The 21,017-nt window shown below is 41.3% G+C and overlaps 3 protein-coding genes across 4 annotated transcripts in view; 1 reads left to right on the top strand and 2 right to left on the bottom strand.

Annotated features, from left to right (window-relative positions):
* The window catches only part of LOC105805634, a 153,690-nt gene that overhangs the window by 45,286 nt on the left and 87,387 nt on the right, over window positions 1–21,017 (bottom strand). The gene's annotated exons all lie outside the window — the stretch shown is intronic.
* Window positions 1,902–8,445, top strand: HFE (hemochromatosis). Of its 2 annotated transcripts, none has more exons than XM_012638596.1 (6): window positions 1,902–2,097; window positions 4,992–5,255; window positions 5,459–5,734; window positions 6,540–6,815; window positions 6,997–7,110; window positions 8,092–8,251. In XM_012638596.1, exons 1-6 carry the CDS (start codon window positions 2,022–2,024, stop codon window positions 8,130–8,132), a joined length of 1,047 nt encoding a protein of 348 aa, XP_012494050.1. In that variant the 5' UTR covers window positions 1,902–2,021; the 3' UTR covers window positions 8,133–8,251. The 2 variants fall into 2 exon arrangements, with proteins under 2 accessions (XP_012494050.1, XP_012494051.1); XM_012638597.1 differs by lacking the exon at window positions 8,092–8,251 and adding an exon at window positions 8,310–8,445 and having other exon boundaries at window positions 1,968–2,097.
* LOC105805673 (histone H1t) lies at window positions 18,071–18,709 on the bottom strand. Its single transcript, XM_012638603.1, has one exon. The coding sequence runs from the start codon at window positions 18,707–18,709 to the stop codon at window positions 18,071–18,073; it is 639 nt and encodes a 212-aa protein (XP_012494057.1).

Here is a 21,017-nt window from a genome sequence, read left to right as displayed (position 1 = left end):
GAAAGAAAAGCTCAACATCACTGGTCATCAGGGAAGTGGAAATCCAAACCACAATGAGACACCACTTCACACTCACTAGGATGATTAGAATTATAAAGATGGACAATAAGAGGTGTTCGGCAGGCAAAAACTTAGAGAAATCAGAACACCCTTACCCTGCTGATAGGAGGTTAAAATGCTACAGTTACTTGGAAAACAGTATGGCAGTTCCTCAAAAGGTTAAACAGAGTTACCATAAGATACAGCAAATCCACTCCAGATGTACACCCAAGAGAAATCAAAACATAAGTCCACACAAAAACTTATCCATGAATGTTTATAGCAGCATTATTACCATTAGCCAAAAAATGGAAACAACCCAAATGTCCATCAGCTGATGAATGGATAAATAAAATGTGTTGTGGTATATCCTTACAATGGATATTATTAGTCCATAAAAAGCATTCATGAAGATGTTATGCTAAGTGAAAGAAGTCAGTTACCAAAAAAAGCTATGTATTGTATGACTATGTACATGAAATGTTCAGAATAGAAGGAAAGTAGATTACTGATTGTGGAGGGCTGGGGAGGAGGGAAGATGGAGGGATGTGGGGAGGCAGTGACTAAAGGGTACAGGGTTTCTTTGGGGGGAGATGGAAATTGTTCTAAAATTGTGCTAATAGTTGCATACCTCTGTAAATATAACTAAAACCCATTGATTTTTACATTTTAAATAGATGAACTGTATGGCATGTGAATTATATCTCAATAAACCTGTGACACCACACACACACACACACACACACACACACAGAATAGTACAATCATCAATCCCGATATACAAGCTACCAATATTCAACATTTTTCCAATCTTATTCCATCTATGTGCTTACAGTTAACAGGGCCTGATTTTTAAGTATGCCTTTTCTTGAATTGTCAAAATTTGCATGCATGCTTAGAAAGGTATTGCTTGCTGAATTTGTTAGATATTTAAAGGTTTGGGGCACTCAGATATAACAAAGTTGTTAATATGGTTTGAAATGTCTAAGTTCCCAAACTTTGTTGGAGGAAAGGGAAGCTTTTAAAATCCCAATGCCCAGCTGTCACCCATGCCAATTAAATCAGAATGCCTGAGGAGGGCAAGAGAAGCAGGGCTTCAGTATGTTTAATGATACTCCAGGTAATTCCAATGTGCTGTAAAGTTTGTGAAACATTTGTCAGGTAATTCATTTAAGTAAATTGTGAAAAGTGTTTCAGTAGGATCTATTATAATTTATTAATCTAATGATTTAATTAATTTTTAATCGAATAACAAAATGAAAAATCATATTTCTAAATCAAATAACAAAATCAGCAAGTTGGACTAAGCTTGAGACAGAAGTTTCAAAATGTACAATTGGCCAGATGCAGTGGTTCGTGCTCATAATCCCAGCACCTTTGGGAGGCAGAGGCAGGAAGATTGCTTGAGGCCAAGAGTTTGAGACCAGCCTGAGTATAGTGAGACTCTGTTTCTACAAAAAATAATTAAAGAAAAAAAAATTAGCCGGGCATGGTGGCATGTGTCTGTAGTCCCAGCTACTCAGGAGGCTGAGGCAGGAGGATCCTTTGAGCCCAGGAGCTTGAGCTTGCAGAGAGCTATGATGTCGCTGCTGCATTCCGGGCTGGGCAGCAGAACGAGACTTTGTCTTAAAAAAAAAAAAATGTATAATTGAATTTTGAAATTATTGAATATTTAGATCAGAAAATTGTGAAATATATTTTGCCCAATCAGCAACACCTACTCAGGACTTAGAAACTAGGGGGACAGCTGGATCACTCTCTCACAAGCAATAACCTCTGCTTGCAGAAGAGAGAAAATTCAAGTTCAGGAGACCCATGTCTTTTAACCAATGCCCCAGAAAGAGATCTCAATCGCGAGGGAGTTTTATTGGGCATCCCGGAGTCTCGGCAATGGCTCCAGGGTGACTTCTTGGTCGGTCTCTGTTTCCCCGCCCCAGCAAAGAGGCGGGGACGCGCCGGGGCTTGAGGTCTGAACCGGGAAAATGGGCCCGCGAGCGAGGCCAGCGCTTCTCCTCCTGATGTTCTTGCGGACCGCGGTCCCGCAGGGGCGACAGATGCGTGAGTCCGAGGGCTGCGGGCGAGCTAGGGGCACGGCGGGGGAGGAAAAACCGAAACTTTTCTTAGCGTTTGGGAGTTTTCTAACTTCGGAGGACTTGCTCAGCCCATCCGCAGTCCCTTCTCCCTACTTTCGGTGTCCAGACCCGGGGAGGGGAAGCTGCAGACGCGGTGCCTGGCCCCAGGACCTGCCCCCTCCCCCGAGCGCTTCTGTCCCCGCTCTTCCGAGTGACATTTGGAGCCACCCACTCCCTCCCCGAACCGTGACGCTTTTAAATAAATCTAATAGTTAATCACTTGAGCTGAGCCAGGGGCTCCTTTGATTCCGATTTCATTTTTTGTTGCTGTTTCTAATGTCCGCTGTGTAGTTTTTTTCCCCAGTCATCTCCAAACAGGAAGTTCTCACCAAGGGCGACTTGGGCCCGGGCGCCCGCAGGGCAGCCTGAGCTAACTCACAGCGGGACCCGCGCGGGGTTTCCCTCTCGGCACTGCTGCAGGAGACGGGTTGGGATTTGAATTCTTTCCACCCCACCCCCTTTTGGTGAGGTGGAGGTGGAAGGCTCCTGAAAGAGGCCTACTTTGGGCCTTTCCCGACTCCTGGCGATTGTTCTTTTGACTGGAAAATTAAGTATATATTGTTTTTGAACCTTTGAACAGAACAGAACATAACAGTTCTCTTTTTCAGCCAGGCTTTGTTGACTTTGCAATGTGCTGTGTAATTAACGGGCCTTTTCTAAAGGATGCCAAAGTAATAATAATTAACATTTAAGCAATGAAGTCAGTTTTAAATCACATTCATATCTGTGATTTTATTTGACTCTCACTAGCATTAAGAGGTAGGAGCTATGAATAGCTTTATTTTACTAGTGGTTAACTGGCCCTCAAGTTAAGTAACTCTTTCCAGGTTACAAAGAAGGTAAACAATCTGGTTTTCTGATGTTAAATCAAATTCTACCACTGCTTCTGATCTTAGCTGACAGTGATTTTGCCCTGTAGTCTAGCACAGCGCTCTGTGATTTATATGCATTATCACAGTGACCTGCATACTAGTAACTGTTCTATGGTACATTGGACTTTGGTGGCAGAGCCCATGTCTCCATGTCACAGCTGTGATTTTCAGACATCACACTGCGTTAGAGGCTGAATAATAAAATTTCATGTTGAACAGAATAGTCACTGTTCACAAGTGTAGAATGAGCCCAGCCATGTGTTGCACTGTTCTAGGCTGTAGGGAAGAGAGCAGGGAATCGAGTCTTTGCCCTCTGAAATTTCGCATTCTAGTGGGAGAGGGGACAACAAACAAATGAGCAGAAAGATATACAATGTCAGCTAGTGATGAGCACTGTGAAGACATGTGAAGCAGAGAGGCCAGGGCAAGCCTCTCTCTGAGGCTGAACAGAGACCTGAAGGAAATAAAGGTGATACTGACTGGGGCAGCACTTCTCAGGCAACTGAATGGGCCTGGCAAGTTGGGTTGAAGCAGGTTTTCTTAAAACTACTGACTTTTTTTTTTTTTTTTTGGTTGAGGGAAGGTGGGGGCTGTTGCATACATTGTAGGGTGTCTAGCATCATCCCTGCCCTCTAGTTGGGAGATGCTAGCAGCACTCCTTCACTTTTGACAATCAAAAATGTCCCCTGGGAGACAAAATGTCCTGGTTAAGAGCCGTAAGGTTGAAAGAAGAGCAAGGAGTGTCAGGGCTGGAGGCAGAGAAGCAGGTAGGAGCTCAGAAGAGCCACAAGCTGGGCCATGTGGGCCCTATAGGCTATGGTGTGGATTCTAGCCAAGGAGTGACATGCTCTGCCACAGGTTTTAAAGAATGCTCTGGCTGCTATGTGGAAAACAGAATGAAAGGAGCAGCACTAAAAGCAGGGAGCTCAGCCAGGGTACTGTTACACTAGTGCAGGCAAGAGGTAGTGGAGTGGGCTGGGTGGGAGGAGAGGAGGGGGTGAGAAATGGTTGCATTCTGGATATATTTTGAAGGAAGTTGCTAAAGGATTCTATGTTGTATGAGAGAAGAGTCAAAATTGGCACTGTTCTTTAATGATTTCATTTTCATTTTATTTTATTGGCCTAAGCAATGGGCTGATTGGTGATGCCATTTCAGAGATGGTGAAGGCAGAGGAAAGAGCAGTTTGGGGGGAAATCAGCTGCCTGGGTTTGGACATGTTAAGTTTGAATTCCAGTCAGGTGACTAAATGGTGATGTCATATAGGCAGTTGGCTATAAGAGTCTAGAGTTCAGGGCCAGAATTTAAAATCTAAGAGCCATTGTTTAGTCATTCTTCCAACAAGTATTTATGAAGCAACTACTATGTGCCAGGTGCTGCTCTAGGTACTAGGGGGGGCGGGGGGAGGAGATGCATTTCTGAACTCCCTCATCCTATAACTGAGGGAAGAGGGTCCTTCTGTGTTTGCTTGGGAACTGTTGTGATACTAAAAAGTTGCCCTGAGCTATTTATCAGCAGATCCTCCAGCATTTCACAGGAAACATTTGCACATGAAAAGGTTTAGAGATGAAGTGATAAAAAAGACACAAGAGCAAATTCCTCAGGACTTGAATCTAATTTGCTCTAAGCACCAACTCCTGAGCTCAACTACCATGGCTAGAGACACCTTAGGATTTTCTAGAGTCTGTCCACTCCAGGGGAAACTGCCTGATTGTGAGTAACGGGTCAGGGTCTGGGGCAGCGAAGGGGTGGCAACCACATGTGGCAGAGGGAGGTACACGAGGAGAGAGCAGCCACAACTGTCATATGGATGGAAGACAGGACTGTGTCTCACTTTCACAGGGTAAGGACCAGACACAGCTGTTGGTATGAGTTGATTCAGGTGTGTGGCGCTTCTGCCTCCCAGTCCCCGCTGCTGTGTGTGGCGAAGGCCTGTTGCTATCTCTCCAGGTTCGCACTCTCTGCACTACCTCTTCATGGGTGCCTCAGAGCGGGACCTTGGACCTTCCTTGTTTGAGGCTTTGGGCTACGTGGATGACCAGCTGTTCGTGTACTATGATCATGAGAGTCGACGAGCAGAGCCCCGAGCCCCATGGGTCTGGAATAGAACCTCAAGCCAACTATGGCTGCAGCTGAGTCAAAGCCTAAAAGGGTGGGATCACATGTTCATTGTTGACTTCTGGACTATCATGGACAACCATAACCACAGCAAGGGTATGTGGAGAGGGGGCCTCACCTTCATGAGATCGTTGGAGCTTTTTACTACCTCAGGGTTGCATCTTGAGGGAGAGAGCTAGAAGTCTGGGGGGCAGGGAAGAGGGAAGACATTTGCTTCCTGAGATTGTTTGGTCCTTGAGGATGGTGGAAACAGGGACCTACTCCTTTGGTTTCAATAACAAGGCTGGGGGTGTTTCTAGAGTCCCATACCCTACAGGTGATCCTGGGCTGTGAGATGCAAGAGGACAACAGCACCAGGGGCGTCTGGAAGTATGGGTATGATGGGCAGGACCACCTTGAATTCTGCCCTGAGACGCTGAATTGGAGAGCAGCAGAGCCCAGGGCTCAGGCCACCAAGCTGGAGTGGGAAGTGCACAAAATTCGGTCCAAGCAGAACAGGGCGTACCTGGAGAGGGACTGCCTTGAGCACCTGCAGCAGTTGCTGGAGCTGGGGAGAGGTGTTCTGGACCAGCAAGGTATGGTGGAAACACCCTTCTGTGCCCACACTATATTGGCAGAGTGAGGAGGATACAAGGCATGGGATCTCTGGCTGTGGTTTCAGAGGTGCCTGAGGTTGTGTGACTCTCCAAGTTCTGGGAAGGGACTTTGCCAATCCTAGGGTCTCCATCTTATAATTGAGATATATGACACAGCCACGAGTCGTGGTTTTAATTTTTTTTCTCCATGCATATGTCCAAAGAGGAAGTATCTATGGCCTTTTTTCTATTTAACCAACAATCCTATGTGTATTTATACATGGTAGGAATTCAGAGATGTCAACTGTCACATGAATACCAAGATGAGGAAATACAAGTGAGGTCACCCATCAGAGTAGCAGATTCCTTTAAGTTAAAGATTTCTTTCACAGAACATGGCAATAATCACTGAAGCTGGCTTTCTTACAAAGCCCCTTCTCACAAGAAGAATACCTACTAGGTTGAACCAGGTGAAACTGATCATTTGTATTCAATCATTTTTGATGCACATAAAAGGCAATTTCATCTGTCAGAACAGAGAACATGGGTAAAAGATATGCATATTTACATAATGGACAAGAGAACAAGCTGATATGACTGTGACTGTGTTCCATGTGACACTGCATGAGAACCCAATCTTGGAATGAGTTTTAGGACACAAAATAGTATGTGTTTCTCCTGCCACTTGTTTTTTTTGTAGGAGGGTATTTCCTTCCTCCAACCCATTTGTAGAAGGAAGTGAAAGTTCCAGGCTTCCTGGCCAGAGTGAAAATATCCCTTCTCCTCATCCTTCTTTTCTGTCCAGTGCCTCCTTTGGTGAAGGTGACTCATCATGTGACCTCTGCAGTGACCACTCTTCGGTGTCAGGCTTTGAACTTCTACCCCCAGAACATCACCATGAAGTGGCTAAGGGACAGGCAGCCACTGGATGCCAAGGAGATTGAGCCTAAGGACATTCTGCCTAATGGGGATGGGACCTACCAGGGCTGGATAGCCTTGGCTGTGCCCCCTGGGGAAGAACAGAGATACACTTGCCAGGTGGAGCACCCAGGCCTGGATCAGCCCCTCATTGCCACCTGGGGTATGTAACAGATGAGAGCCAAAAGCTGAGAAAATCTGTTGTGGGTAAAATGGGAAGTGGTGGGGGATAGGAAGAGAGGGCCCTGGGGGATCAACATGGCAGTGAGAGGAGGGTCTGCTCTTTGTTGGGGGTTGGGCTGGGGCTGGCAATCACAGGCTTTAACTTGCTTTCACTATTTTAGAGCCCTTACCATCTGACACCCTGGTCATTGGAGTCATCAGTGGGATTGCTGTTTGTGTCATTATCTTCTTTATTGGAGCTTTGTTCAGAATCTTAAGGAAGAGGCAGGCTTCAAGTGAGTAGAAACAAGGAGGAAGTCTCTTAGTACCTCTGACCCCAGGATACAGCTGTCCTCCTGCAAGAAGTGGGGCAGAGGGAGGGCAGAGGGGATTTGGTATCCATGGGAAGGTTTATTCTCTCTTATTTTCTTTGGGAACACTAGCACCTTCCTGGGAGCAGGAAAGGAATTAATGGTTTTTCCCATAATGAAAGTTTCTAATTCAAGAAATGTCTTTTGAGCACCTGCTATTTTGCAAATGCTGTTTAAGGTAGTGCAGGAGCTTTGTGGTTGAGAAAGTCACTGTTGCTATTCTCAGAACCCAAATCTAGTAGGGATTGAAATCCGTGACAAGTAGATGCAGTTCAAGAAGACCCCCTGAGGTCCTAAGGCAAGTAGGAAGGAGATACTTTGGGGCATCAAAGGAAGGCATGATCATGTTCAGCTAGGGATCAAGAAAGCCTTCTGATTCTTGAAGGAGAAGTGGGATTTCTTCAGGTGAAGTTGAGGGTGAAGGGAGGTCTACACAGGTGGAACATCCATGCCAAGTGGGAGAGGGTGAGGCATATTGCGAGGTGAGAAGTAATTAATGTACCTTGTCCTGACTTTGTATACCTTTCAGGCACCAATTCTGCATTTCTACCCCTTGAACATCTGTGGTGTAGAAAATAGAGAGGCAGACAGAAGCCAGGATGTGTAGAGTCCTGGTGACTTTTGGGACATTATGTTATGATCACTGGGGAGTCAGTGAAGGAACATAAGCAAAGAGGGACACGATCTCCCTTGTGTACTGAATGGGTTGTTAGAAGGTGAGATGAGAGGTGAGGAGACCAGTTATCAGGGCAATAAGCAATTCCAGATGAGAAATAAATCCAGTAGTGCCCTGGGATGAGAGTGGGCAAAGTTGAGATGGGCCAATGAGGAAGGTGAGGGACAGGGAAGAGGCAAGATGATGCCTAGGTTTGTGATGCCTCTCTCCTGGGTCTCTTGTCTTAACAGGAGAAGCCATGGGGGACTATGTCCTGGCTGAATGTGACTGATGTGCAGCCTGCAGACTCATTGTGGGGAGGAGAAAAAACTAGAGACTCAAAGAGGGGCATACTTGTGGAGCTCTTCATGTTCAGGACAGAGTTGGACCTAACAGACAGAAACTGCATGAAGAACTCTCTGCTTTTAGTCTTCCCTGTTCATTTTCTCAAAAAGATGTCCTCATTTAGGTTTTTGAGTTCCTGCATGCCAGTGACCCCACCTGTGACCTCTCCTCCAGAGCTGTCTCTCGTGAATCTCAAACTGCATATAGAGGATTCCTTCATTTCCTCCATCATGTCTGACCCCACACACCTATCTCATCTCCTACCTCCAGAAGAGGGTTGCTTAACTCTTGAGGACTCACAATTCATTTTAACATATGAAAACATGAGAAAAGCTATGAACCTTCTTCACCCTGGGAAATGCACACTCATATCCCTACTAGAATTTTGCACACATATCCAGGCATTTCCCGGACTCGTTCAACTTTGCTTTGAATCCTTTCTTTCTGTTATCCAGTAACTCATCTGTCACCAAGCCTTGGGGACTCTTCCATCAAAGTGTGATTTGGGTCGTTGTGCAGCTATGAAGGCTGTGGACTGCACAAACTTTCCTAGAAAAGGCATCATGGATATTTATGTCTATTATGATGGGTGTTTTAGCAGGTGGGGGGAAAGCGTCTTGGAGGGCCTTGGGCAGGGGTGTCTTTTTCTAATTTGCACAGAGATGTCATATAGGCTTTCAAAGGTTAATGATGCCTATATTTGCATTGCTGCTCTAGTATGCCAGATCTGAAGCACCATGATAATTTTCCACCTGGTCTCTGCTGACCCTCTCTCCTTGTTCTGATAATGAAAATCATGATAAAGATGGTGGTAATAATGATAATGTGGCTAATACTTATTAAAAATAAAAACACTTAGTTGGTGCCAGACTCTGTTTGAAGCACCTACTTACATGCCTTACTACATATGGTAAGTACTATTATCTCCATTTTTTTTTCTTTTTTTGATGGAGAAAGTGAAGTACAGAGTATCTCATAGCTTGCCGGGGATAGAGACATGTTTCAAACAGTCATTCTTGCTGTTTGATCCATCTCACATCCCACTGCATTTTGGTGGTTTAGATGAACAGAGTAAATGGAGAGGGACGGAGATGGCTATGGAGATGGCTCTTCTCTTGTCACATTGTGCTTCTTCTCAGTGAGCTCGAACCAAATGAAGGGAAATAGCAGAAAATGAGCTACTGATCCTCACATGCCATGTTTTCTTTCAAAGTCCCTGTGGGAAGGACCTGGAATGTGGCTCCTTTTCTCTTCTCTTGCTCTCTCTGGCATCTATATCTTCGGCCCCCACACAAGGATAGTGATTGGTGGGGACACTTAGTGGCTGTGCTGGGCTTTAGACACAGGGTCCTCACTCACTCAGTGCTTCCTGAGTGGTATTTCCCTCGGTGAACTGGAGCAACCTCTCTCATTTTGAGATGATCAAAACAGAAGCCACCAAATGGCTTGAGGATGCCCAGGCATCATCTTGCTGGGGTCACTGGGATTCTGGTTCTTATCTCCAATTGTGCACACTCAAAAAATTCATCTAACCTAGACACTCAGGATTTACTAGATACTGGGAAAGAGATTAATCTGACCATGTTCAAAAGTCACATACATATATCTCCAGAGGGCATGTATTTACTTTATGCTACTACATATGTTTGGCTGCATAGCTGTGGTACAAGCACTCTGTCTTGGAGGGCGGATGCCCCTCAGGAGCCAAGTACAGCTCAAAAATTTGTTTTGTAGATACTGAATTTGGGTGAAGAGATTTCAACATTTTTTTAAAAACCTTTTTTGTTTTTGTCTCGTTATGAAAGTTATGAAAAAAAAAAAACAAAAGTAATTTGTGCTCATTGCAGAAAAGTCGAAAGATGAATAAAAGTAAAGCTATTATTTAATTAATTAATCAGTGATCAACTTTATTAACAACTTGCATATTACCTGTTAGTATTATTGCTGCATTAAAAGATATAAAATTAACAAATATATATATTTTAATAAATGTGTAATTGTGTTGTATACAGCATGATTTTACTGATGTTCTCATTTATCTCATGTGTATACCTTAATCTGTCACTTTGGGAATATTTGTATTGCTTCTAATATTCTTACATTTTGTTTTATGGAATATTTTCATTGAACTGTGGTGGCTGAATTAATTGTTTTTCTTCACCGTAGGGACCTTATCATCTGTGTTATAAGACATTGGTTATTTTAACTCCAAACCACACTGGAAACACACTAACAAGTTCTTCTTTCTAAATATCATCCCATATTCAAAGCGGACTGCCCAAAGGCTTCACTTGCTCTTCTACCTCATGAAGAGTATGTTAATTAATTAGGTAACAGTTTTTTTTATATTGGTTTTATTTCACATGGGCTGAGATTTCAAGAAACACTCTAGTCTTCACAGTAACATATTTACTAAGCATCGGCAACTGTGGCCTGTTAATTTTATTTTTAAATAAAATTATAAATCACCATTTTCTTTCAGTGTTTTTAAGCTTAGTTTCGGATATTTTTAGCATAATTTTTCTGGCCGTGTTTATTAATTCTTGAGCCAACTACATTTGAAAAATCAAAGACCTGAATTTTAAATTCTGTATTTTATTTCCCCTTTGGCAAAACCACTCAGGGTCAAAGCATGGTAGTAAGGAGAAGGGTGACACCTGGTGGCCATGGGTGGATGCAGCCCAGCTGTCACGTGACTGGAGAGAGCCAAGGCTGGAGGTTTTCCGGCTGGTAAGGGGCAGGACAAGGATGGTACACTGGAGACCACTTGTAGAGAAAAGCCGCTGAAAATTTGAGAAGACAGACAAGAAACTGCTTACCAGTCATTTGAATCATAGGCCACTGTTAAGCTGCCTGAACTGGGAACAGAAGGAAAACAAATAACTTTAATAATCTTTGAGCCAAGTACAGCAGGTGACTGAGGCCTGCTAGGAGGAACAGGCCAAAATTCTTGTTATGTTATAATAATGTCATCTTAAGGTGCTGTGTATACTTTGTGTATTATAAAACATTCTTCATGGACACACATACATTTAAAAACTAAGCATTTTCTCTAAAATGCCAAAATTGCTTATATGCTATCATTTTTAAACTACTATTTTTTTCCTAATCACACTGATTTAATAATGACTAGCACTCAAACATGCATAGCTTTCAAAATTGAAGATTTCCACATGCAGGCTGGTATTCGTAATTTTGATTCTCTTTGTAGACTTTGGGTCATAATGTGTTCTTTTCCCTTTTTGTATCAGTGATTAACTTTTACACTCTAACGTGTAGAATATTAAGACAATATTAAAGTATTTTATTAGAAGCCTGGGCTGCCTTGACATTTTGCGTACATTTGTTACTTGGCGTGGTGTGCTTTCTGGTATCTCAAGCATTCTGTTTCTGAGTAACCGTTTAAGGTGTGGAAGAGATACATATGATGTGTTTTAAATAGATATTTCTGTATCTTCTAGATACAGAATGGATGAATTTGCATAGTGAAAGTCTTCCTTGGCGTAAATATTTTTCTCAAACTAATTTTTTCAGCTGATTATTATTAAATACTTACTAGATGTTAGGCTCTGTTCTAAATCTTCGTTTAAATCCTCCAAAGAATCCTATGAGACAGGAATTATGTTATTGCCCTATTTTGTTGTGATGAAAACCAAGGCACAGTGAGTTAGTCAACTTGTTAGTTAACAAGTTTAGTTAACTTGTTAGAGGTTACACAGCTGAACATGGTTGTGCTGGATTTTTATTCCAGCCATTCTGGCTCAGAGTCAAGTTCACTATACAATACTTATGTTTGGGTCAAGAACACATATGGTGTGGCATTGTTACCATATTGTTAATACACTACTTGAAAAATATTCATTCTGCTGCCCGGTGGTAGCACCCATGATGTTTTCTGTAGGCTCCCTGTTATTTTTCCCTAAATATTTTGAAACATTTCTCAGGTGTGTTTTTAAATTTCAGGATATTTTGTTTGGTTCATACACACATTTTGAATTATTGAATCTCTCTTTATTATTCAGGGAGAAATTTGGGGATGGGTAGCTTGAAGCGTCTGCAAACTATTTTATCCACTAGATTTGGGCACAAAATATTATTCTAATTATTTTTTAAAAAACAAATTCTGGCTTTTGATCTGAAGATTCTGAAAAGAATTTTGGAGTCTTCAATCCACTCTTTGGGGGTGTAAGTACCAATATTTGCATAAATTTCAGTGCAAGTGTTGCTAGTTAACTTTAGTCTATGAGTTAAGTAAATATCCTGGGTTTATTTCTTAAACTGAATTACTACAATGGCACTTTCATAAAATAATCAATAACCAACCTCATTACTGCCAAAAGAATTTTACTTTGTATATGAAAACATCTGTTTTAAATATGGGTCTTTGTGTAAATTTGGGTTCACAATTTCATCAATAAAACAAATGTAAAATACTTTGTGTTTTCTGTGTGCAATTAAGAAAGTATTCAAGGGAATTTTGAAAACCACATTTAATTACCACCGTGTTTAGAAAAATTTTGAACCAAATGTTTAAGAAAGGATAATGTTAGAATTCTCTGTCCAAATAACTTTTTTTTTAATAGGCCAAAGTATATGAGGGTTTATGGAGACTCCCTATACAAGGACAGCAAGCCTAGCAAGTGCAAATGAAAAAACCTTTTAGTAAAAGAGTTTAGACTGAAAAGAAAAAGCAGGAACATTTTCCTACAAGAGTAAGGAGTGGAAGTAAGAAAAATATGCAGAGACATAGGATATGTGCCATGGAACCAAAGTTGTTCAAATGGCACTTACAGTTCAGGAAAATTCAGGAAAAGTGAATAAGAAAATAAATATTCCTAACCAGAGTATAGGCTAGGTTGCTGAAAAAGAGAAATTCAGTGAATCATTAGATGGGAGTGAGATAAATCAGTCATTGGCTAGAGAAGCTGTTTGCCCAAGACCAGGAGTGATGTCCCCAAATCCTGGAGATAACTGTTGTGATGTTATAAAGCTCCAGTGCAAGTAGGGTGACACTGTACTTATGCATTCTCTCAACTGTAATACAGCTCGAAAGTATTTCTACTCTGGGATTTCTTTACTTTGTACTAAAGCAGTTATACACTTAAAAGTGATGATGTGTGCCAGACAGATTGCTTGTGGTTCTCAGCATTGGCAAGGTATTAATATCAGAATTGTTTGTTGAATATGCAGGTGCCATATACTGATGTATACTCACCCCCAAACACACCATATGCCATCCCTGAAATCTGGCATTCTGATAGAGTTAGTCTGTGGAGGGTAATTCTGGACATTTCATATTTTTATAAGACCTCTGATTAATAGCATAGTTTTATTTGTTTGAATATTTTGTGTGTCCTATTAGCCACAACTTGTTTGTAGAGTTTTTATCTGAAGGGCCTAGCCAACATGTTGAATGAATGAGGTTCACCTGGAAAGTGAGAGGAAGGTGAAAAGGAAAGAACAGGAAGCCATATAGATTCAGGGGTGAACCACTCTTCTCCCAAACCACATGATTGAGTAATACCTGTATTCTTCCCAGAGTGAAAGGATATATATATATATATATATATATAGCCTAATATATTATATATAATATATATATAGCCTAATATATATATAGCCTAATATATATATTATATATAATATATTATACATAATATAATATATATTATATAATATTATATATATAATTACATATATATATATGCCTTCTTTAAATTTTTGCCCTGACATTCCTTGTTTTTGAGTGACTGGTCATTGAGAAAAATTAGAAAAGGAGATATTAAAAGGAAAAAAATAAATTAAATGTCAAAATAAAAGTGATGGTAGCATTGGTGGTATAGTTGTGAGCATAGCTGCCTTCCAAAATAAAAGTGAGGTTTTATTAATGATACAATAGGCAAAATAAAGGAAAGACATCCTAGGCCTTTGGATTAAATGCAGATTAAACTTGCTGGGATGTATTTCAGGGTAGTTCATATCATGTATTTTTGCATGAAATTATTGTATACACTATATTTTTATTTTTTTTCATGAATCAAAAAGCATGTTGATATTTCAGAGTTTCACATATGATCTCAGTCCTTGCACTTTTTCTCTGTAATGTTTGATATTCCTTCCTAACTAAGTCCCCTGTTTATAAGCTGTGTGTTTGTCTCAAGGAGTGCGTAGTGACAGTCAGGAATTTAAAATCTCTCAATTTGGGATGGAAGACTCTAACCAATTAATTATTTCAGAAGTATTACAAACCATATGACATTTAGAGTGTTTCTGTCCTCTCCTGTGTCTTTTTTCTACCTCTCTATGTCTCTTCTCTTTATATGAGCAAGTCTGAAGTTACAATATGTCGCAGGCCACATTCTCATTCTAAGTATCCACAATAGGCACTTATTTATTAACTGGGAGGTGGTGGTGATGGTGGGGTGTGAATTTTTGTTTACTTTTTAAACAAGAGTGGTTTCTACCATGTACATTTGCAATGACAGCAACAGGAAACTAAGAAGAAAATTTTGAATTGAGAAGTCTCTCTTCAAATCACATTCAGACCCAATTCTGTTGGGATTAGCCTTGTTTTAACATCAATAATCTTATCAAAGGCCTGCCAGACAAGGACCCTATAGGCCTTGAAATGACCTTAATCAAGGATTAGCCCTATACTTCAATTAATCCCCAACTCTACAAAACATTATGTTCTCTTCTCTAAAGCTAGAGCAAGTTGAAAGGGGATTATTAAAGGAGGGAAGGGAAGAGTTTGGAATTGTAGGCACACCAGACAGATAGATGCAGCAGAGAGAGCAGCAAGAAGGTCCACGGGCAACGATTATTCGAGTTTAGTTTTGTTTCTTGCCTCTTACACAGACTTTTGCAGAAAAAAGACTCACTCAATACATATTTGAATCGAGGTAGGGAAAGAAAAGAGGAAGAAATTTGCACTTACGAAGTTTTAATTTGCAATTAGGTGTCTACCTTTTTGTCTTCTCAAATATAGGACCTTTAGGAGCAGAGTTTCGTGTCCAGGCTTATATTTTGTTTAGCACAGAGAAGTCCATAAAAGCGCTTCGGTTTAAACAGGAATAGTAAAATGTCTAGGAGGGAAAGTCCCTTAACCTATATATTTGTACCTTCCCCAAGGAATTACTTAATTCATTAGTTACTAAGTGAAAATACAAAGAAACGTGGAATGGGTCTCTTTGCTCAGAGTCATTGAGCTGATAGGAACACAGTACTTTAAACTCGTAGATGCGCGGTGACAGAACAATGCAAGGCAAAAGAGAAACTAAGGCTTTGCAGTTCAATGAAATCTGTACCTTTCCTTCCCACCAAGAGCAAGGTTTCACTGGCCAATCAAAACGTTGATATCCTAATAAAACATTTTTTTTTTTTTGCTTGCTCCACCCGCTTAGTGACCTAATTTGGACAAACTCTGCCAACGCATTTTGTTTTCAATCAGGTCCGCAAGAGAGGTATTTAAGGCACAACAATTTCTGTATTGTCGTTGCATTACAAACCATGTCTGGCTGTGGGAAAGGAGGTAAGGGTTTAGGGAAAGGTGGTGCTAAACGCTATCGTAAGGTGCTGAGTGACAACATCCAGGGCATTACCAAACCCGCAATCCGGCGTCTGGCCCGGCGAGGAGGTGTTAAGCGCATTTCTGGTCTCATCTACGAGGAGACGCGGGGTGTGCTTAAGGTTTTTCTGGAGAATGTTATTCGTGACGCTGTCACCTACACAGAGCACGCTAAGCGAAAGACTGTTACCGCTATGGATGTAGTTTATGCGCTAAAACGCCAGGGGCGCACTCTCTACGGCTTTGGAGGCTAAACCTAGAGTGCGCATACCTTAAAACTGAAAAAAAAATGAAAGGTCCTTTTCAGGGCCTCCCGCAAAGTCCGGTAAAGAGCTGAAATACGTTGGCGGAATGTTTTAGGTCAGTGACAATCTGCATAAGGCTGTTGACAGGTAGGCATAGTTTTGTGGGGATTTTTGTACATAGCTATGTTTATGTGATTTAATGCCACAAAGAAATTGAAATTGATTTTTTCAGAAAGAAAAGACAGATCTCAAACTTTTGGAAGTGAGCGCGAACAAACGATGCCAATAAAATGGCTTCATAGAGTATGCACGCGTGTTTGAGAGCGTTGCAAGAACTGTACTTTGTAGTTGGATTGTTTGAGGCATATGATGCCTAAAGGTCCTCACCGTTTGGATCATAGGATGCAGCTATGTAGATGAAGCCTGTTTAGGGACAATCATTAGATTAGAAATAGTTTAGCGTAGCGAAAAGGAATGGATTTTATGACCGTTATTTAACTATTGTCCAAAACAAAGGGGTCTAATAGCCAACTCCCCACCCCTCCACTTCCACCCCCTATGCCGAACTGGAGGCAGAACTGTGGCTGGTTCTGTTTTTAACCCAACTCATGCCAGGTGCCGGAAGGTGAGAGGAACAAAGGTTCACGAAGCCCTGTCTAGGTATTTCCATAGTGCTGGGAGACTGGTAAGCTGCTGGGCGAGGCCAGTCTTTCATCCTCATCGTCTGTGATGAGGGTCTGGAGTCAGCCCACTGCTGGACACACCAGTTAGAAGGGCTCACTTCCTCGTCAGGCAAGTGAAACATACTCTTGCAACATCCTCACAACTCTAATCTCATAGAGAAACAATGGCTATTATTAATATATCCAAGCAAGGGACGTGCTGTTTTCTATTTTAGGACACTTTTTTTTAAGAGGCCTAATTATACAAATGAGTCTAGAAAGGCGAGGCCCTATTGAACCATTTGGACATGTTCATATATGAAATAATGCACTGCATAGTTTTGCAATGGGCTTTGTTCAAAGTCGCCCCAAATACAACCCAAAATAGATTAACATTAGTATAATTTTAATGTTTATGACAATCGTTAAGTAAAAATGCTATAGAAGAAATTAAAGGAAAAGTGAAACTAGTTTTGTTTAAAATTTAAGAGACAGGTACTTTAGCTCGGACCCAGATTTTCCTAATAGAATTTTTGTGATTTAGGAAGGTTGAATTCAGACCCTAACTGTGCAGCCTCAAACATTTCCATAAAGGTTCTGGGTTCTTAACATTTTTTCAGCCCATGAAGCACTCTGGGGGTCAGATGAAGCCTATAGACTCTTTTCGTAAATATAATACATAAAATAATACATAGGATTACAATGGTATTAAAATAATTATTAAATCATTTTAAAAACATGACAGTAATATGTGCATCTTTGCTAACATATCATAAAACGTAGTAACAATGGTATTTTGGAAATAATGAGCATAAACACTTTCAAGATTCTTCTAACTTTACTGAAAATATTTGTGATTTCTGAAAATATTTGATTTCTGTAAGTCCCATCAATGTTAGAAAATTCTAAATTTCAGGTAAAGGTTAGTACAAAGAGGTATAAAAAAAAATTCCCTGACGCATATTCTGCGACGCTGTAAGGGTTCAAAAACCTCCTTTAAAGTCCGTGTACACCACGTTAAGAAACCTGTTATAACGGCACCACAGGAAAATGCAGACTGGAATGCAGCACTTAAATTTTAAAAATAAATACAAAAATAAATAACCAAATCAAGCCATGTGTATTTGGGCAAATAAATTCCACTCCCTTCCGTAACACTGGTATTTCCAGAATTTAGAGACAAGTCCTATTCCAGAACACAAACTAGGTTCTCTGGATTGCACATCGAAGTATTCTAGTTCCTGGACCTCTGTAGGTCTACATTATGTATGTTAACAGGAGACCATTTATTTTACCCCTTCACAGTTTAACTTTTGTTATAGAAGTTTCCAGTGTCACACCCTTTCGAAGTTACTTGGGTGGCTCTTAAAAGAGCCTTTGGGTTCTTTGGAAATTTGCATGAGGAAGCTCTTCACTTTTTAGATGTAGCCTTTCTAGGATTGGCTTCATGCTGGGTCAATTTTGGCTTCGCTGCCTTGGGCTTCCCAGGCCTCGCCTTTGCTGGGCTCTTCTGCTGTTGCTTGGTCGTGGCTCCTTTAGCCTTCCTTCCGCTCCTCACAGCTTTTTTAGCTGCTGCTGCCCTTGGCTTCTTGGCTTTCTTATTGGTCTTAACACTCTTTGGTGGTTTCGAATCCCTGGATAAAACCAACTTTTTGGTCTTGTTAGAAGTTGACCTCTTGACCTTGCCCTTGGTGGGTTCAGGAGCAGCCTTCTTGCTGAGCTTGAAGGAGCCAGAGGCACCGGTACCCCTGGTCTGCACCAAAACCCCCTTGCTCACTAAACTTTTAAGGCCTAGCTTGATACGGCCGTTATTTTTCTCCACGTCATAGCCAGCGGCCGCCAGCGCCTTCTTGAGCGCAGCCAGCGACATGCCTACTCGGTCGTGTGTCACAGACAGAGCTTCAATGATCAACTTAGACACAGAAGGACTTGGGGCCTTGCGATTTGGGCCCAACAGACGAACTGCTTTCTTCCCTCGCTTCTTGGCAGGACATTTCTCCATAGAAGCTGGAACAGGACAGGCTAGGGCTGGAGGTGCCGTTTCAGACATCCCAGCACCAAAGAGCAGAATGTAATAAACACTGAGAAGTGTAGATTGCCGTCGGGCTTCAGGGCCTTATATAGGGCAGGGCGCGCTGTGATTGGTGCATTGCCTAGGCACCGCCCCGCCCCTCAGAGGAGGAGCATTTGTGTTTCTTTTACCCTGAAAAATTGAATCCTACAAAACTCCTCTGTACCTAATCTCCCGGGTTCTACTGCTGGATGATACATGGGGACTCAGATTTTACATATCTTTTCACCTTTTAATGAAAAGTGACCCTGCACGCCAAAACTATTCAAGAAAGCCCTCTATTTTCCGCCAAATTCAAGGCCAAGGACAAAACTTCCTCTTTTCCTTGTAAAAGCAAAAGGAATTTTTTGCAGGAGACTTATCTCATCTCTTCTGAGTGGTCTTCTAAATGGGTGGCTTCCAATGGGTGAAGAAAATGAATTATTCACACCATGATTTTATTGAAAATAATTTATGTATGTGAGGGAAGTAACACAGATCTCTTAGCTGTCTCACTACATAAGTTATATTTATAGAATTGTCTAAAAATTACAGAGAATGACCTTATTTAGGTAAGGGCAATCTAATAAACCAGACTTTACAAGGCACATGGGTTGTCTGTGATTAAAGCCACTTCCCTGCCTCTGTAGCTTTATAGAAGACTCAAGGATGGTATTTGCTTGGCCCAAATGAGGCCACCCTCAGGTCTGGTGTCCTCAATTGAGTTTTGTTTCTGGTTTCATTAATTCAACACCCCTCCATTCTCCTTTTCTCTCAGATAAACAGACACAGTCCCTCCCCTCAATGAACTATAAAACTTGAGGCAGGAACCCTCGCCTGAAGAACCCAGTGGAAACCCAGTGGAACTCACAGAACCTGATATCTAAGACTGGGCTGGCAAGTGTGGCTGTAGACCTGTGGGAAAAGGGTTGTTGGGAAAATGTCCAGTATGCTCCCCTGAGCTCTGACTGGCCTTTATGAGAAGTCTGGAGTTAAGAGTTTGCTTATAAAGGCCAAGGCCTTTCTGGAGAATGCTGAGGGAGCAGTGTAGGATGACTAGAGCGTTAGGGTTTCAGCAAAGGGAAACTCTTTATAAGGGCCATTTTGTGAAGCTCCCCAGATACTTGTGTGAGAAATTTGGTAGTTCTTCTGTGAGCCAGGGAGCCATTAGAGGTTTTTTAATTGGAGAGTTTGTTGTATTGTTATTGTTGTAGTTGTCTTGGGTTTAGATTTATTGCATAAATCATTAGTGAGAAGGCCCAGCTTGGGAGTCTGTTGCAGTAGTCTCGGGTTGCCAAAGGATTTGCATAAAGGACAGTGTGGGAAAGGGGAGAGTCTACATTTGAAATATTTCTGAAGCAAAAGCCAAAGGATGAGACTTCTAACTTCTGATTTTTTGTAAAGTGAGGTAGGAAAGTGTCTTTCTCTCTTTCTATCTCAAACACATACACACTCACACACACACGCACAAACAGCTGAAACAAAAATTCAGAAAACAATACTACCTTAAACCCCTATACTCTGATATATTCTAGTCTATTTCATTTTTCAAAAAAACACTGGTTGCAAATCATGAAACTGATTTCGTAACATACTAATGCACTGTGACCCTCAGCGTGGAAAGTATTTCTCCTGATAGAGATTACAGGTACATCTTTCTGAGAACTCCATGTTTTACACCTACTTGGTTTCTCTGACCCTTGGTAATCCCTGAGTGTTTGTATCATTAAATGTAAGTGGCTTAGGGGTCAAACTATGGCTCAGGTTGATCTTTATATTTACAAGCTGACCAAACATATCATTCCATTGCTTTAATACTAACTGAATTGGTGAATTTAGACAATTCTTAGATTCCATAATTTAAGACCCAGAAAAAGAACCATGATTCATATTTTGCATTAGATAGCTAAAAAGTTGCCATAAAAACAAATAACTTGTATACACACACACACACACACACACACACACAGTATACAGTGCTTAGCCTGTGCCAGTCACTGTCCTAAGTTTTTCTCTTTCTCCTCCCCCAAATTATGAAATTCATTTTATAGATGAAGAAACTGAGGCTCAGGAATATCATGTGACTTGCTCAAGATTTTAGAGCTAGTGAGCAGGCAGGAGAACTAGGATTTAAGTCAAGAAGTCTGGCCTCAAAAGGCTTTGCCCCTGTTTTCCTCTCATTCTTGGGCCTCTCCTCAGTAGCTGCAAATATTACATATATTGGGATCTTTTTTTTTTCTTTCACTTAGTATGTCAGGACTGATGTTCACATGATAACATTTTTAAATAACTTTTATTTTTGTGGAGC

Source organism: Propithecus coquereli, unplaced genomic scaffold (assembly GCF_000956105.1).
Source record: "Propithecus coquereli isolate 6110/MARCELLA unplaced genomic scaffold, Pcoq_1.0 Scaffold131, whole genome shotgun sequence".
Lineage (NCBI taxonomy): Eukaryota > Metazoa > Chordata > Mammalia > Primates > Indriidae > Propithecus > Propithecus coquereli.
This window is presented reverse-complemented; position numbering and strand designations above follow the sequence as displayed.

What these genes read in the sequence shown, in the direction of transcription:
- HFE (XM_012638596.1), top strand. Translation starts at nt 2,022, where the DNA reads ATGGGCCCGCGAGCGAGGCCAGCGCTTCTCCTCCTGATGTTCTTGCGG. An exon ending in CCCGCAGGGGCGACAGATGC is followed by an intron (nt 2,098 to 4,991) that starts GTGAGTCCGAGG and finishes CTATCTCTCCAG; the next exon opens with GTTCGCACTCTCTGCACTAC. An exon ending in CAACCATAACCACAGCAAGG is followed by an intron (nt 5,256 to 5,458) that starts GTATGTGGAGAG and finishes GGGTGTTTCTAG; the next exon opens with AGTCCCATACCCTACAGGTG.
- LOC105805673 (XM_012638603.1), bottom strand. Translation starts at nt 18,709, where the DNA reads ATGTCTGAAACGGCACCTCCAGCCCTAGCCTGTCCTGTTCCAGCTTCT.